We start from the raw sequence: 18,329 nt of genomic DNA on the forward strand, positions 1-18,329 counted from the left end.
CTGCATGGTCCCTGCTCTTATCCAAGGGTATTTCAGATCCGTTCCTCCCGACCCTTATCTGAGGCCTCCCATGGTCCCAGTCCAGATTTATCTGAGGGTATTTCAGATSTGTTCCCTGAGTCCCTCCATGGTCCCAGCCCTTATCCTTATCCGAGGATATTTCAGATCTGTTCCTCCCCTGAGGCCCTCCATGGTCCCAGCCCTTATCTCAGGTTATTTTGGATCTGTTCCCTGAGTCCCTCCATGATCCCAGCCCTTATCTTTTGGTATTTCGGATCTGTTCCTCCCCYGAGACCCTCCATGGTCCCGACCCTTATCTGAGGGTATTTTGGATCTGTTCCCTGAATCCCTCCATGGTCCCAGTCCAGATTTATCTGAGGGTATTTCGGATCTGTTCTCTGAGGGTATTTCAGATCTGTTCCTCCTCTGAATCCCTCCATGGTCCCAGCCCTTATCYGAGGGTATTTTGATCTGTTCCTCCCCTTTTGAACCAGCCATGCTGACAAACACAGCTCAGTTCACCTGCGCCAGTCTTCAAGCAAGGCCTGCTCGTGCTAAGCTGTCAACAAGTTACAATTCAACTTTAACCTACACAAATAAATACTAATATTCATAAGTAAACTCATTTTGATCCCAAACAAGCACTTAGGCCACCTTTCCTTGCACAGTTTGCCCCRAGCACGGTCAGACAGTGATGTGCARGARTGGCTGAAGCGCTCTGTGAGGTGCTCACTGTGCTCTCCAGATGAACCTGGCACACATAATGTGATATAAATCAGTGCTGCAACTCAGAATTGTACCTTATCCCCCAATTGTAAATTTTCTGGCCTCAGTTTCGCTCTGCTCAAATCCTTCTGCAGCTGTTGAGTGAAGGAGGTAACGCTGAAGCTGTTTTTATTTTCTTCCCTTCTGCAGTATTTTGGAATATGGGTCAATGTCCTCCTCTCTCTTGAAGATAAGTTAATGGCACATCTGTAATTATCTGTAATTGTGTAGTTCTTTGGTGTATAACTCCAGGCTTCATATACAGTGCTAAGCTACYGTTCTCCCATTTTAAGACAGAACAATTCCTCTCTTGGCCTGACAAACAAGGACACCTCAGTGTCTCAGACCCTAAGATGTGTAAACAACAGTGAATTGAGAGGAGCAAACTTGGCATAAATGACTTAATTACCTGAAGCTGTAATGCAAATGGACAAAACTTACAAAACGTGAAAAACCCGTGACGGATTGTCCATTTTGGGTGTAGCTCTGGGTTGGCTGTGACTGCCCTAAATGTACCTGAAAGCCCTTCAATAAATAGAATTGATTTTTATTCTCTTAATTTTGTCTAGCCTCTGTTTTAAGTAAGCCCATTAAGGCATCAGTTTCCTCTCTCTCGCTCACAGCAAGTGAATTATGAGAATTATGAGTGTCTCTTCTCACACTCAGAGAAAAYTGGGAGCAGGAGAAGGAAAGGATTTTGCTTGCCTGTGCTTGCAAAGCCTGGTTTTAGCTGAGTTCTTAATGAACACTTGTTTCCTGTCCCGTTCATTCACCTAGCCTAGTTTTAAGGAAATTACCCTGTGCTGTGGTGGGAATATCCTCAGAGACAGTGTCAGTAGAAATGGGTGCAGTTTGGACTTTATTTATCATCCGGGAGTGCATCAGGCAGATGCTGGTATTCAAAAATACAAATAATTGTCATTCAGGAACATATGGACAGTATTTCTACCAAAGCAAATCTGTGAAGAAAATAGTTACAGAGGAAGAAGCAGTTACAGAGGAAGAAGCTACTGTAGATGACTGAGGCATTTAAATGTATAGGTGGGTGCTTAGTTGCACTTTGCCTCTAGAATTTTTGGTTTTTTTTCTGTGTTTCTTGAAATTCCTGTTACCTCTTTGAAGTCCCATGTGGTGGCCCTTCAGAAAAGTGTTAACTCTGTCCTTTTGGGAAACCTCAGGATAGCAATACTTGATGATGCTGTCACAGAAAGTACTTTWTGTGGAGCTGAATGTTGGTAGCATGGGAAAAAATGAAATCTTGGACATTTCTCTTTTTTTTCTGACAGAGTGAGAGCATTTTGACATCTGAAAATCTTTGGGGTTTTTCTATTTTGGCTCTCCTTTTTTGTTTGCTTTTGGTTTTTTGTTTTTGAATTTGAGGCAGAACAGGTAGGATGGATAGATGACTTGATGGCATTCCTTAAGCATCTGAAGCATATTTGGAAAAAAAATTAATTTGCTGCTCCCTTACAACACTAGTGAGAAGATTGTTTATGCTCCAGTTAATCCAGAGYTGGAAGACTTAATAACCATTTCTGCTTCTTTGTGAACAAATGTTCTCTGTTACAAAATGGAGTGTAAAGACACAGTAAAGAATACATTTTTTATATTCTCACTAATAGTGGCCTTGGATTTGCATATAAACCTATATATTAAAAAATTCTTATGCATATAAACCACATCTAAYTATAGTAGTTGAATGTTAAGAGGAAGTATTGTGGTCAGAGAAACATGACATGTTTTTTTTCCTCTGACCTAGTCGTGAAGGTTTTCTGAAATTCCAGAAGTTCCCAAGGTACAGAACTGTCTTTTCCTTCCCTGTATAAAGCACCAGGGCACATTGTTATATCTTCACTATTCAAACTGACAAACTAAGTTAAGCTTAATGTTTCCAGCCCCTCTTTATGAATTCTTTGATAGAGTCCTTAAGAATATCTTCATAGACTCATATTCTAAGTAGCAGTTCCAAGATATTTTGTCTAGGATAAAGACCTCAATACACWTTCCAGAATAAATAATAAAGCTGAGTAAACCTTCTTTTCCTTACTCCTGAGTAAAGAGAAGCTATTTTTTCAAGAAGCCTATATTGTTAAAGGAGCCTCAGTGGATAAGTATGTTATTTTGGTGCAAAGAAATATAACAGAATTTCTCTATGGATTTACCTCTGCGCAAGGGACAATTCAGTTTGAATTTTCAGATGAAATGTTCTAGAGACACTAAACMTGAATAACAAAAGTGAAGAGACAAGTCAGTTTACAACAACAGAAAAACCTGAAGTAAAATTGTAAAATATCCTGATGGAAGAAATTTGGTCACAGGTCAACTTTTCTCCCTCTGATCAGGGGTCAGTAGTTGTAGGAAAGGGCCGTAGTACCTTTAGGTGAGAAAAGCTCATTTATATGCTATCCATTGCATGTTCTGCTTCTCTTGTGCTGCTTCCTTCTGTTACAGGGATTGCAGCTGAGACAAAAAATAGAAATGAAAGMAAATGAGACTGTTTAGATTGTACCATGACCTCATTTACCTGATTTTGTGTGCCACTTCAGCCATTTTTACAATCACTGTTAATTCAGCAACAGAAGAAAGTGGTCTGCAGTGATTCAAATTTGAAGTGCCAAAATGCCACTGAGGCCGACAGAACGGGTTATTTAGGGATGGACTGTCTTTCCATTGGTTCATTGACCCAAGCATTAATMCTGGCAGCTTGCTGCTAAATCTGTCTCATCCCTCTGACAATCTGAACACCAAATCATGGTCATTATTCATGCTTTTATCAGCTGTTTGTGCAGCAAGAGGGCACTKCATCCCCTTTCATCTTTAGGAGTCGCATGTCAGGAGATTAGCAGAATTTGTGTCTGAAAGCTAAATAATCTAATTATGCTCACCTTGCAGAAAYAGTGGGAATGGGATTCTGCCTGGTTTGTTCCTAATATTCTGTTGTGTTGAGAGTCATCCTAGGCTTGGAGTCAGAAAACACAAACTCTGTTTCTACCAYGTGTTTTTTGTGTGACAGGACTAAGCAAGTCAGAGTGATATCTACAGAGAAATGTGAGTGGAACAAGGCTTACTGCCACCATCAGAAAAGAGATTTATGSTGGAGGAGGATAGATGGAAAGTGAAACAGTCTTTAGGAGTGTCTCTGCACCACCAGGTAGAGATACAAAGGGACAGGATGATACCCTACCCTTATTGTTATTGCTGGYGATGAAACCATTCTGCAGCCAAGAATTCCAGATACACAGCTTTAGAGAGAAAATGCAGAACTTCACTTGTCTTTGCAGCCTGGTGATCAGGGAGATGCCATYAGGGGCATTCTGGTTCATGCTGTGTCGTTTTATTGCAGACATTATTGACAATTTGATAGATTTAGGCCAATGGAGTGAGACACTTTRTGCTGGGAGATGTCAGGGGTTGCTGACAGGGTTGAGGATCTTGTTTTTAGATCTGGAATGTCTAAATTCACAAAAAGTCCTCCTTAAATCTTGTTTTGTGCCTGTGTCCCAAAGGAGTAAGATGTCCTTGCTTCTTAGGAATACTGAGCCTGATGGGTAGGAGTGAATCGGATAAAATATTAACACCAAAACTGGAGCTGTGTATTAATATTCTGCAGAATAGATAATTGTGTCTGGAAGAGCTTGGACCTTCTTATGTAAAGGAAGAACAGAGGAGAAGAAGGAATTATATTGAAATCTGCAGTTCAACCTATTGAGTGTTCTTTGCTCTCATGTTTCCTTTTTTTTAGAAATGAAGGAGGTTTTTGATGAATTGCACTGGGCCTTCAACTGAAGAAGATAACAATATATCCTGTAGTAACTGTTTTGAGAAGAAAAGTCCATGTCATGCAGATGTGTGTTAGATCAGCAAGAATTTAATTTGGCTTGCTTTGTTCTCCTCACCACTAATAAATGTGGGAGATGTTTGAGTGACATAGAACAGCTGGAGACACAGCAGGAAAGTTTCTGGCWGACATTAGAGATGTCACTGTCTCCCATTTTTGTTTTCTTGTCAGAAAAATTGGTGGCTGTGATAATACTGCTTGGTCTGGGTCTCCCAGTGCACAAATCTGAGCTATAYTTGAGGTTTTAGCCTGTTAAAGCAGAACCATCAGACTTAGCAGATCATAGAGGATTCAGTGTCTCTTAGAGTGAGGAAATTTTATCTTGGGTGATTGCTAATGAACAAAGGAGTACAATATCATTTTCATGGAGGTATTTTCAGAAAGTGGTAACACTCTCTCCATACAAATGTACCCAAGTTGGAAACACTAATAAATAATAATTTAAAAAAAAAAAAAAAACCTTCTTTAGGACCATTTTACAGGAAGAGTAAGACACCTTGGCAGTGCAGATCCACCTGAAACAAGATTTGCATGACTTTTCAATTTTAATAGTTTTTCTTGTCAGTGATTCTTGTTTCATCCCTAGAAGCCCCAGAGTGCAGTCCCCTCACAATAAAGAACAGCAGTTCCACTTGTCTTCTCCTCCTACAAGTTTAGGTATCTCTCTTCACTAGAGTGGGTTTTGTGCAGCCCTCATTAAAATTATTTTAATTATGGTTCTAGCTCCTAGTTCAAGAGCAGCCTGGTTTGGATAGCATTCCCTTTTCTGCTCACAAGGAATCAGTTGGTTCCCAATATTTATCACCTGCACAGGCATTAATTCTGAATGAACAGATGAATTAATGTTTTCAAGCACTGCCCTTGCATCTGCTTCTATACATTAGGAAATTACTTTGCATGATGGATTTTCCACTAGGATACACTAGTGTCTTCCTTTTTGTCCATGGTTCTTTTGTTGTGATTTGTAGATTATTAAGTTTTAGCTTGTTGTGGGTTTATATGGTGTTTGGTTTCATGGCATAAAATCAATAATTCATGTATGGTAAAGCAATTACCAAATTATTTCCTTTAATTAATTGGTCTTGTATAGCAATTTAATCTTAAAAAAAAAATTTCTCCCTAAATTGAAGGGCTTTCATATTCCTTTTGTGAGCATATCTTTATGAGCTAAACAGCAGTGTAGTTTAGAGTATCTGCTCTCATCATTTTCTGAACAATTTCATGAAGCAGAAATGTGAATAAAGGTTTGATCATGACTGAGCACATACTGAGATGTGCAGTTATCTTCAACTGTGCTGAACCAGAAGCTGCCTTCCCATCTTGCTTTCATCTTGAAGGCATTCTGTACTTTTGTAAGTGCCTGGGAGCTTCAAAATTTCCATTGTATCAATTTTAGTACAATTTTCTGCTTTGCAGGCAGATCTCACTCAGATTTATCATCATCCTTCTTGACTTTAAATTTCTTCAGCCCAACCAGGTCACACACTTTTCTTAGTTTTTCCCTCTCCTATGTTTCTGTTATTTCCCTAATCACAACTTCAATTAATGCTTCTCATCTCTCATTCCCACCTCAGCAAAGAATTTGGGAGGTCCTGTAGAGTTTTGCTGATATTTCTTCCCCACCAGTTCACAAACTCTGGATTTTGAGTAGAGTTGTAAGCTCATCAGAGGCTCCAATGTTTCTGCTTCCACCTGCAAATTTAAGTTGCAATTTAAGCATTCTTTTGGGTGTTGCATTTTATAGTTTGCAGTGCTGCCAACATGGAGTTGATAACTGTCTAGTGCACAACTCTCAAAACTTCCTTTCCTCCCTATGTGTTCATTTTACCAGCTTTAAATCCTGTTCTGCCTCAAATTCAAAAACAAAAAAAATCAAAAGCAAACAAAAAAGGAGAGCCAAAAGAGAAAATTTCTTTCTTTTCATAGAAATATTTTGACCCATCAGCTTACAATATTATTGACATGGACCTCAGTATGGACCTCAATATTATTGACATGGACCTCAGTTATTGTTGTTACAATAGTCCACTGTAAATTACTTATTTTTGCAAAAAAATAAATAAAAAAAATAAGAGATGTCAATATAAAAATCACATTCAGTCTATAGCAGCTGAAATAAATATTCCTCATATGAAAAGCAGTTCCTCCCTGCTGCTTCTTTCAGCTTTATTTTTGGTACAGAATAGCATTTGTTCCTTAAGTAAGTTCATCAACTGCTTAATATTCAATCTACCATTGAAACTTCTGTGAGCCTGCTCTGAAACTCAGGAAGTGTTAAGAGGTTATAATTTAAAAGTGTTAGTAAGCATTAATTAAGGGAAATTGGAGGATCACATTTTTATTAATTCCTTATAATTTTTAAAAAAGTTAATCCCCAGTAACAAATGTAAGTATAGTTTATAATTTGACTCTTTTTCTTTACTGTCCTTTTTCTACTTCTATATTTTGTAATTCCATCACTATTTTTTATGTTGTCCAACTTTTAACTGAACCTGCAAATTTTAAAGAAGAATAATTATTTTTTTTCAGAGTGTTGGGAAGAAATTACCTCCAGCCACAGCAACTCAGGAGCCAACAAAAATAGAAGTGGACAGCAGAACAAAAAGTAGGTTTCATAGGTTTTTCTTTTTTGCACTTTGTGCTATTAAAAGCAAGCAGAACACTTTTCTATGGTTTGGGTTAAAAGAGTGTCCTGTATATATAAAAAGGAAGGATGCAGATAGATTTATTTAGGTTAACTTTGAGTAGGTGGTACCTGGACACAATGCTTTGTTTCACAGAATCCTCTGGACTGTTTTTATTCTGGGGACCCTACCTTGAGTTTTCTGCCACCAAAAATCAAATTATGTGATCAACTTTCAGCCTTGAGGGTACTTTGGAATTAATCAGAGTTGAATAAGATCCAAATTCAGGTTGTAACTTGTAGGTAGGTCATAGAAAAATTTCTCTCATTGTGAATGGCCTTGCATTTTTCCTCTTTTAATTCTTTTATTTTTATTTCTTTATGTAGCAGAAATCATCTATGACCTTCACTTATTTTTTCATCATTTCAGTGCTTAGCAATCAAARAGTAATGATTAAATCTTTCAGGTATGTTCTGGGGAGGCATATGTAACCAGCTTATCAAATAGCATGCATATATATTCCCCACATTTTGATTTTATTTATATGAAGTTGCAACTAAATCCAGATTCTGGTGGAAAAGAATAGGAGTGAAGAGAACATGTCTTAGAAAAGAAGCTGAATATAACAGAGTTGATTTTTTTTTAAAGTCTTGCACAGTCCTTCTTCCTTGATATGTTTATCTTTTTAGATAGTTAGCTGATAACATTTTGTCTCAGAACTCAAATACAGACAGACATATGTAGGAAAGCATCTGGATCAGCAGAGCATGGTCTGTCTGAGAGAAYTGTGTGGTTACAACCTAGTTTGTACAGGTTTTCAACTCAGAGYTGCAAAAGCAGCTTAAAACAGCTTTTACTGAGTTATTGCCCATTAGCTCTGGTTGGTCCTTCTTTCAGCTCTGTTATTTCCCTCAGACATGCCTTTTTGACCAGAAAAATCCTTCTTCTTCTGCCACTGTCTTCATTCTATATCCATTTTGCCAGAGCTGGTGAGAAGGGTRGGCTAGTTTATTATTTATTATTTGTAGAGTATCCTGTTGAATTTTGAATTCCTATCCTGTTGAGTTTTGGTTAAACTTCATTACTTATTTTTTTTTATCTTTCCTGGAATCTCTGGAGCCTCACTAGAATTCTTGGCATCTCTGTTCATGCTTGGGAAAGAGAAGTGCATCTATAGGAAGGTCTGATGTAATGTAATTATATATAATTGTCTTAGCCTCAAATGACATCACTGAAGATACATTTCATTCAGTTGAAGTCAAATGAATGACTTGTCCTTCACTCTAATGGAAAAACCTTTCAGTGCAAATGAAACATACTTCAGTCTGGTTTGGTTTTTTAATACAGGCAGAGGAATTTTTTTTTCATAATAAAGTTAATGTCTGATAGCCAGAAATGAGGAGTATCATCAGACTCTGGCATAGGACTACAATCTGTCTAGTATTTGTCATTTCTCCAAAACTCAATTTTTACTTTTTACCACAAACAAGCTTGAAAAATCTTTCAATCCAGGGAAGTTTGCAGTCACTGAAAGCTGCTGATTGTTCCAATTGCAGTGTTCAGCACAAAAGTATCATTCCATCTTGGACCTCAAGTACTTTCACTTTTGCCTGGKATGGCAGTGTTGCAGTATTTCTTGGAGTCTTTATCAAAACAGGTACTGWGCCATTCTCCAAGGAAGCAGCAGGAAACAAAAGATCTGTAGACAAAGCTCAGTATGGAGAAGGAGCTTTTCAATACATGGTTTAGGGATTATCTTGGAGATAAATGCTGCAAGCAAAACAGAGATTATTCTGGTAAAGGAATAATCCATTTTTTTCATTTTCCTCATTTCTTTTTATGATTGATGATGTTATTGCATAGTCCCAASTGGATAAAATAATAATGCAGATGCATTCTGGAAGAGCCAAATGGGAAACAATATCAGCAGCATCTTCCCTCTCTGCTCACAGGGGTTCAGCATGGAGTGATGGTCTCTGATTCTTCTCACACCTTTATTCCAGTCTGTTTTTTCTGATGTGATAGTGCAGGGATCAGCAGAGAGGCTCTTGATGTTCCATCTGCTCTTAGAACATGAAATACAGGCTAAACTCTGCAATGGGGTGAGGTGGTGGAGGCCAAAGGCAGAGGTGTATGTACTCTAAGGTGCACCTCCCAACAATCTGCTAGGTAAATCTCCCTAAAAATGGACTTAAGATTTTGGGAGATAAATAGATGACTCTTCAGGGCCAAAGAGGACTTTGTGCACAAAGGAAGAGCACAGTGAAAGCACAAATCCTTCCAGGGCTTGAATGGAAAACATCACTGATCTGATGAGGGATTGCATCTTTGAAGAGGAGAGGGGAGAGCTGTTTGGTTTAAATTTGTGAGAGCTGTTTGGTTTAAATTTGTGGGTTCCTAGATTTAAAGGGATATTCTGCTCTAGAAATTCCATCTCTCTTATGTAGATAGGATGACACATTAATGCATGATTTTGTATTATTTTCTATGAAAATAATACATTTCTATTTTATGTATTATTTTCTATGAAATAGCTCACTTTTAGTATGAGTGGCTTGTGGTGAAAAGGGTACRTTGTAGAAAATATATGTAAGTTTTGAAGTAGCTCTGTTAGATGTTAAAATCCAGCAAAGCAAAAACATCCACGACATCTGAGAGTTATTGGAAATTACTGAGACTGCACTAATGGAATATAAATAAGCAGACAGCAAAATAGCAAGGGCAGGAAGTCACAGAGTGCATTGACCACAGCACTTAATTTGATTACTCCACTCTTTAAAATTTGTGTTAAGCTATTGCACAGGACAAAATCATACCAAGCAACTAATCTTTTTGCATGATGTAGAAACTGTAAGGAATAGCTGAATATGTATTAATTGGACCATAGTTAYTTCTGTTAATATTTTTTGTTTAATCAGGTGGTGTTTTGTCAGTTTGCATCTTAGTAAAGTCTGTGAAAATATTTATTAGTGCAATCTATTTATGAATCTTGAGTGTAGCAATCAACAGTAAAACCAGATTCTGCTGAGTATAGTGTTTGAATTTCTTTCATCTGGTTTGTGGTTTTGTTAATAATTGTGTAGTTTTTCACTAGAATTGGTACGTTTTATTCCATTTCAGAAACATTTTATGTGTGATAGTCAGAGAGGAAGTTTAAGCTCAAGGAATGCTACCTTAATGCTGCTTGTTTTCTTACTTAGTATTACTGTTTGTGTCCATATTGATTGCTGTATGATTTAGACTTCACTGATGGGGAAATATTTTCACTCAAAAATTACCAATCTGAGGAAACAATGGTAGAAGTAAAAGGAAGAAATTGTGTCATCTTGCCCTAAGAGGAAAAACAAATTCCAGAGTTACTGTCCCCTTGGAAATTTAAGCTTGAACTTATGTTTGTCTGTGGACATTGCATTTTTTTTTAGGTTTATCCATTCACTCAGTTCCTTGAGCAGGGCCCACAGTTGGGAGGAGCTGTGATTTTGCAGTGAGACTCTGTGGTCTGACAAAATACTGCTGAATTGATAAATGAGGACTGAAAAGCTCATGAGGATCATCTTCTCTCCTCCCTTACTGTTTCCAAAACATCTGTTGTTGCAGATTTATTAGCAGATACACCTTTATCAGGTCAGGGGGAGAAAGAGAGGCTTCTGGAAAAACTGTCTGTGATATAGATTTTTGGGTGTCATATGGAAAAATGAGATTCATCATCTACAGCTGATGGATACCTATTATTGATATCTTAGTCTGAAGTTCTGATTTGGCTTAAGTTTATTAGCCAGGCACATAATGGGATATATTTTTTGACCTTTATATTTTTCTGTTCTTTTTTTTTTTTTCTCATTTGGAAAATCCCAAATGCAGCAAGTTCCAGTGTGGTCTGTACAATGCTGTGTCTGAAATTAGTTTTTCCTTTTATCTTTTCTTCCCTCCTAGCTAAACATAACTATTGACATTAAATGCTTGTGCCCTGCTGAGTAAGGACAATTTTAGTACCAATATGACATAGCCTATTAGATTTTTCTCTGCTTTTATTGATCTGATTTTAAAGGTTCATATCATTTTGAGTTCTGTTGGCTTTGTTTTTGCTTGCTTAAATCATGTTGGTCTTCCTTTCCCTTAGGAGAAGTTTGAAAGATGACTTGGTGCAGTCACTTAAGTTGTTCCTAAGCCATCTGTGATGTTGAGATCTTTGATCCAATGAATCCAGTGATTTTAAATATCTGTCTGAATTGTACTCAAGAAGTCCACACTTCCACTGTACATAACCCATGTTTTTTCCATGGCTGTTCTTCACTCTGTGTTCCTGTGGCAGCATTCAGAGCACAGGAGGGGCTGTGAACCTCCCCCAGCTCCCTCTCGTGTCTCTCAAAAGACTATTTCCTGGCTTTTTATGAACCACATCAGCATTTGGCTGATTTTTGGCAATTTTCTGTAGTCTAATTCCTTGTTTTTCTGTTATTTGGATTTTTTTAAGGAGAGAAAAGGTTAAGAGCTTGGTGGGTCATGGGACAACAGAGTTCTTGACACAAAAACTAGGAGAGGATGTGTAGCAATTTGCTGGAGAAAGCTTCCCAATTATCAACTGATTTTTCAGATTCCAAAACCACAGCCTTCTCTCCACTCTTGTCTGTCAGGGTCTGCTTGGGCTCAGGTGTTGTTTACCTCTGAGAAYCCAGCCTGGCTTCTGTTCTGTATCCCAAAAAAGAAGCTGAGCCTATTTCCAGTAACTGGAGACTTGCCTGAGTGTGCAGCACTCAGCCTCTGTAGTGCAGTATTACATCAACATCAACTCAGAGCTAATTCACTGAATCCATTATTTAGCACAGCTGTTTTTTGGAGTGTGGATATACTCAGAATAGGAAAAAAACACCCACGATGATAATTTAAGGTAGCATGCCACTGAGGTGTAAAATATGCTGAATCTCATATTTACCTGCATGCTGGTTTGCATCCAGCTGAGTTAGTGTGTGTCAGCTTTCCTCCTGCTTTTACATCAAATGTTGTTATCTTATCTCAAAGACAAGGCAGTGAGCAGGTGGAATATCCTTGCCAAATCCACAAAGAGACATCCCAACCCCTCTCCAGAATGCAGTAAAGCAGCAGTTGGACATTCCTTTTCATCCTCAGAAATCTGAGTTGTGACCTGGTGGTTCTGACATGCCCAGTGGTTTGCAAAAGTCACCAAGTGTTTATTTCACAGTGTTCCYTGCTTTCAAAACAGGAAAAGGATTTTTATTTTCTTTGCTCACTTCCCTCAAAACTTGTGTTCATCATCTTCATCTAAAGTTTATTTCTTCAGAGACATCAGAGGTGGTGTGGAGCTCCACCCAGCCCCTTGCTCCCCATAAGGAGAGGATRGGGCAAGCAAAAGCAAGAAAACCCATGAATAAAACAGTTTGATAAATAAATGAAAGAGGGGAAAACAGAGGTAACCACCATTCAGTAGGATCAACTGATTCACCACCTACAGTGGATTAATATTCAGGCAATTTCCAAGGAATGGTAATTTTCTAGACCAACACCCTTAAAGCCCAGCCATTTTTTATTACATGGCACAGAATATTCCTTTACTTAGCTTGGGTCTGCTGCTCCAACTTCTTGCCCAGCCCTGGYCTATCCTTGGGGGATAGAATAGGGACAAAAAGAAAGGTGTGTAGGTATGAGCTATAGCCAAAACACCGGTGKAACCAGTACAGTTTTAGTCACAAATCCACAATACAGCAGCATGTGAAGAAAATGGACTCCATCCCAACCAGACCTAATCCAGGGTATGGCCAGAAAACCAACTGTAATGGCCGTGGGTAAATTCAAACATTTTTGTTCAGAATAAATCTGTGAAGCCTAAGAATTTTTTGTTTGCTTGAACCAACAACACATAAAATTAATGCTGTTCCTGAGTGGCAGTGTGTGAAGTGAAGAGTTTTCCTCTTCCCTGCTTTAATTTCTCAGGCTGATGGTGCTTACAGAGAGCAAACCTTCATGTAGACATGTCTGGGCTGCTTCTTTAAGTCTGATATTCCTCTCACCAAACTTTAGATGTTGGGATGCATCTCCTGTGTCAGAGCCCTCCTAAGTCTGGCTTATGAGAGTTTGCTGTGTGGGTTTTGGGGGTCCCACTGGAGATCTGGCACTGCTGTCAGGGAGTTCAGCTCATGGTTCAGCTCAAATTGGGGTATCTGCTCTTGGAGCTGCTCTCAAGGTTCATTCATTTTAGTGCTTTGGTCTCCATTGACTGCTGCACACCAAACAGCTTGGTTTCTATCATCATTGTATTWCAAAATACAAATTTACACACAAGGCCAAAGCCTGGGGGCTGAAATCAGTTTGAGATATCCTCAGGGTATTTTGTTTGGACTTGCCTTCARGGGGCAAATCACAGGGAGCTGGCACTTCCATAAATTCTGCATCGTATCTGCCAACTGTGCAGGTATCTTACATTCTATATGTAAAATATGGCACAAAGTGTATGGGCACATAGTGTATGGGCAGCTGAAGTGACCCCCTGGGAGAGCCTCAGATACCCACAAGTATAATAATAATAATAATAATAATAATAATAATAATAATAATAATAATAATAATAATAATAATAATATTGCAGGTTCTCTTTTTAGTAAGTATAAGTCCTGTAATTTCAAATCCATTTGTATTTCTGTGGCCTGCCAGTACTCTGGATCAAATATAAAAGTTGACTATACGTAGAGATCATCAAAACTGAGACATTCAGAGTGAGATGAACATTTCTACAAAGTCACCTGCCTTTCTACAGACACTTGAGTAGTTTACTTGGTCCTTTTCGAGCTGCTGTCTGACAGTATCACATATTTTTATGCATAGTTTAACAGCTGGAAAACATATTCCCTTTTTATTTGTAAGGCACATTGACATAGTTGTCCGTTGCACAGCAACATGGAAGTAACTGCTTTTCATGACAACTGCTTTTTATGATTTCTGAGTAGGAGTGCTGGCTTCTGTATTTTCCAGATGAAAGTTGAGATGATGCCTTTATTTATAGACAGTAAAGGAAAAAGGATCGAGGAAACTTTAGAGTAATACTCTAAAGTATTAGAGTGTGTACAGGTGGTTTAGTTATTAATGCATTAACATTTATTAAGGTGTTATTTATTGTTGTATCAGCTCCATAGATTCAGAAATATCTGTGTTTTTGCACACAAGGGGACAGATAAGCTGTGCCAAATCCTTTATGCTCCCAGTTTGTGGGATCTGCTGGGAGGCCATCCCAGTGGAACCAGTGAAGCAGTGTCAGATACAGATTTACTCTGAGGAAAAGGGGTAGTGGCAGGTTCTGTCTGGAGCTATTTCATTTATTAGGAATGGTTCTAGGGCCTATGGGGCTGACTCCCTGCATGACGTGTGTGGGAATGCTTAGCAGTGTGCACTTTTTTAAATATTTCATATTGTTTATAAAGGGCTGGAATACAATGAGAAAGATGGCGAGGAAATAAGGCAGCACAAAGAGACACTAGTGGAATATTTGATGAAAATGATTCACCCTTGAGTAAGCAGTTGTTCCAAAGTGATAATTTCTCACAGTGGATGCTCTTTGTTTCAGACAAGGAGTACTGCAAAGTGATATTTCCCTACGAAGCACAGAACGACGATGAGCTCACAATCCGGGAAGGTGATGTTGTCACACTTATCAGTAAGGTAAAAACAATATTTTTCTCCTATAAGCAGTGATCATTTTTCAAATTTTTCATCATTTAATTGCCATAAAATTAGTGTTTGTGCCTTTGACAATGTTGTTTCTAAACCAATTTGACAGTGAAATGTTACACAGAGTCCTCCATCTCCCTTCCTCTCATATTTTAGAGCCTTACCCTGGTAAGGAATATTAAGCAAAGAGCAGCCAATGTGTACTCTTGAGTCTACAAATTTATACAATTAATTTTAATTTGAATCTGCTGGCAGAGCTACATAAATTGTGAATTGATCTCTGTAAYAAACATAATGGCTTAGAGAATAAAGTGGAAGATTTCAGCTTTGAAAATCTCTCTTAGATGTGTGAATTATTTTTCTTGTAGGAATTGTGATTTAGATTTTTAGGTTAGATTGAGATAATGTGCCTAAATTAACTAAATGAACTAAGCACTTACTTAAAATGTAGCCACTCTTAACACTCTGGCAAAGCAGARAAAGATGATAGAACACAAAATAAATAATTTTAGATCTGTGTTTTTTTCTTTAAAATTACTTTAAATTATTCAAGATTAGAAATGAAAAACCAGTGCCAGGATTYATACTAAAGCTTCCAAAAGCACAGAGTGAGATGGTGAGTAAACAGTTGGTTTAAACAGCCTCCCTCCCTTGAGAAGAATCTATTACAAAGAATAGATTATAGTTTAGGTGCACTTAATTTCCTGCTCCTGTTTAAAGACTTTAGTTTGTTTATAAGTTTCTGATTTGTGAGGTAAAAAAATCTGTAAACTAGAAAAGGTTGTGGATTTTCCATGAGGATGAATCAACRATAACAATAGGYACAGTAGTGCAACTTTTGTTTGTGYTTATATGAAAGTAAAGGAATTAATTCTATAATTGATACGTTTCATAAGAAATTGTTGCTTGACTGAACAATTTGGCACTGGATAAAAAAAAACCCAAAATCTTGGGAAGTACATCTGGGGCAGTGTTTGCCATATACTATTTTCAATTCTAGAGAACATTTTTATCCTGAGCAATATGCATGTAACCAAAGAAAAGTAACCAAACATTTGGTAAAAAGAGAAACTGCAAATGTAAAAACAAATTGTGTACATTAAATATCCTTTAATGACTTACCCTCATTGACTTTTGTTTAGCTTGTTTGTGGAGCTGTTTAGCTCGATTTCGAATGTTCTCATGTGAGTGTTTAACAGTATTTGTGATCATGAAAATGGCTTTTCAGACATTGCTCCTGTCCACTTTATGCTTTATTGCCCAGGATGATTTAATTACTGAGGTTTCAGTGTGGGATTTCAGTTGCTCTTCCCCATTTTCTTCTTCCCTCTGCCCCCACAGTGGAAGGATATTTGTCTTTTCTAATACCTGAGCTGATGATCTGACTGTGCTGATCAGTTTTCCCAACCATGCAGGGACAAATTTCTCAGTAAACATACACTATTCTCTAGCCCTGTCCTTCTACTCTTCAGCCTGGTGAYATCAAGCCATTGCACATATTTTATTTAATTTTCTTCTTTTTTTTGTGTGTGTCATGTCAGGTCTGTGAACACTTACATAAACCCCTGTCTCTAGAGAGCAGGGGATGTCAGTGCACAAAATCCTGGTGTTTCTCTGTGGATGCTTTTTTATGATCAATGGTGCTTAACAAAAAACAGTCACTTTGCAGATCCTTTTGTGCTTTGCAGTCAGACTAGTGGGTTCTTTTTTTTTATCTGTTTTTAACACATAGTTAAAAAAATAAAAATCATGTGATGTGGAGTCAGGGTTTTTGCTGTGGCGTTCTGGAAACAGTGGGGTCTCCTTCCTGCTCTACCASATAATACAGTAATTTTATTTTAGTCCAGTTTGTCTGAAGCAGATGTCTGTTGTCATTTTTCTTTTAGTCAGCAGCTACAAAGCCACTCTCACCTTTCTGCCCAGCAGTGGTTTCTGCTGAAGTTAAATCACCACAATTACATGAGCAGTTAGTGAGCCATGCTGACAAGAGGCATCAAATAGAAACATGGAATGCTTCAGAAACTATTATTAGATTAGCCAGTTTCTTTTAATTTATTGSTAATAAATTGTTTTGTTTTCTGTGTTGTAAAGCATTAGATAGTATCTGTTCTTCCCAATTATCTAGACCCAGAGAGAGAAGGTTGTTGTTTTTAAGATGGATGTCACAGTATTTCCTTCTTCCACAGATGCATTATCGTAAAATAATGTATTTTATTGAAATCACTAAAACCAAAAACTTATATAGATTCTCAGCATAAAAAAATCTGTCACTAGACTGATCTGTTTTCCCACTCTCAGATCCATAGGAGTGTTGAAGAATCMTAATTTTAACTCATGCTGAATTTGCATCTAATTGAAAACAACAGCATTGGTGAGAATGTGTGGGAGTGGCTGAAATAATGAGAGAGGGACAAGACTGGGAGAGAAATCTCATCAAAAKAATTGAATACATTCCAATAATTTTAAAAGTGTGAAGATGAGATGGCACTTGATAGGTGCTGAGATGAAAGGGGATGGCTCAAATGAGCTGAATGGGAAGTTACTACAGGGAGTTATTRCCTGTAGTAATACAGTACTACAGGTGCACAYGTGTGACAGTGGGTGTGTGAGGAARCTCTTAGTCTGATATTCACCTGAAAATGCTAAGACCTAATTTTTTGAAAATGTGTAGAATCAATAAATGCAGAAATCAAAATCACAATTTTAACAGTGTCCCACAGATTAAAGAGATAAGAGCATAGCAGATTTCTCTCTTATTCAGTTAAATTAGTTATAAAAGTCCYTTTGTCAAGATTATAAAATCAAGATAGTAAAATATCTGAAGAGAGKCAGCAGAGGCTGATCATTTCCAAGTCAGAATAAGTATTTGGGGAGATATAGRGCAAAGGATGACATTCTGCAAAATGGATAGCAAAAAAAAAAACCAAAACCCTATTATTTGGAAAATATACACTATGAGATAGAGTCCAAACATATTTTAATTGTTTCCTCGTAGGTTAAGATTTACCTAAAAGACTGAAGAAAAGCATAAACTCCACAAATTTCTGGAAAAGATTTTTCTTTCCTTCTTTTCCCCAGTGTAGCAAATACTGTTGTGAATACCTAGCAAAGGTTTCATTTATTTATTTATTTATTTTATTTGAATAAGTAGAAATAGAAGTGGACAAATGGTAGTCCTTTAGTTCCTTCCAGAATATTTTAAAAGACCTGAAAATATTGCTCAGAATTGTAACAGAAGGTACAAACTTCATCTTCAAGACAATAAATTAATAGACCTGGTTCCTTTGCTTTTCAAAAAAGGAGTCTAAGAAACAGACACCTTTGGAAAAAAAAAGAGAATAAAAAGCAAAATACAGTCATTTTACTTGTAATGTTAAGGATTATTAGATATGTTGATAAAGTAAAAATTATGAATGGCAAGAGGC

At 37.5% G+C, this 18,329-nt stretch overlaps 1 protein-coding gene across 1 annotated transcript in view; it reads left to right on the forward strand.

Annotated features, from left to right (window-relative positions):
- Positions 1-18,329, forward strand: part of LOC130586061 (SH3 domain-containing kinase-binding protein 1-like) — a gene marked incomplete at its 5' end in the record, with an annotated part of 93,635 nt that overhangs the window by 50,294 nt on the left and 25,012 nt on the right. The window contains 2 exons of the mRNA XM_057386771.1: positions 7,133-7,208; positions 14,801-14,895. Of these exons, the coding sequence (XP_057242754.1) occupies positions 7,133-7,208; positions 14,801-14,895 (171 nt within the window). The remainder of the gene's footprint in view (positions 1-7,132; positions 7,209-14,800; positions 14,896-18,329) is intronic.

The sequence above is a fragment of the Malurus melanocephalus genome, unplaced genomic scaffold (genome assembly GCF_030028575.1).
Source record: "Malurus melanocephalus ecotype Western Australia unplaced genomic scaffold, MMel_1.1 scaffold_1049, whole genome shotgun sequence".
NCBI classification, from domain to species: Eukaryota; Metazoa; Chordata; class Aves; order Passeriformes; family Maluridae; genus Malurus; species Malurus melanocephalus.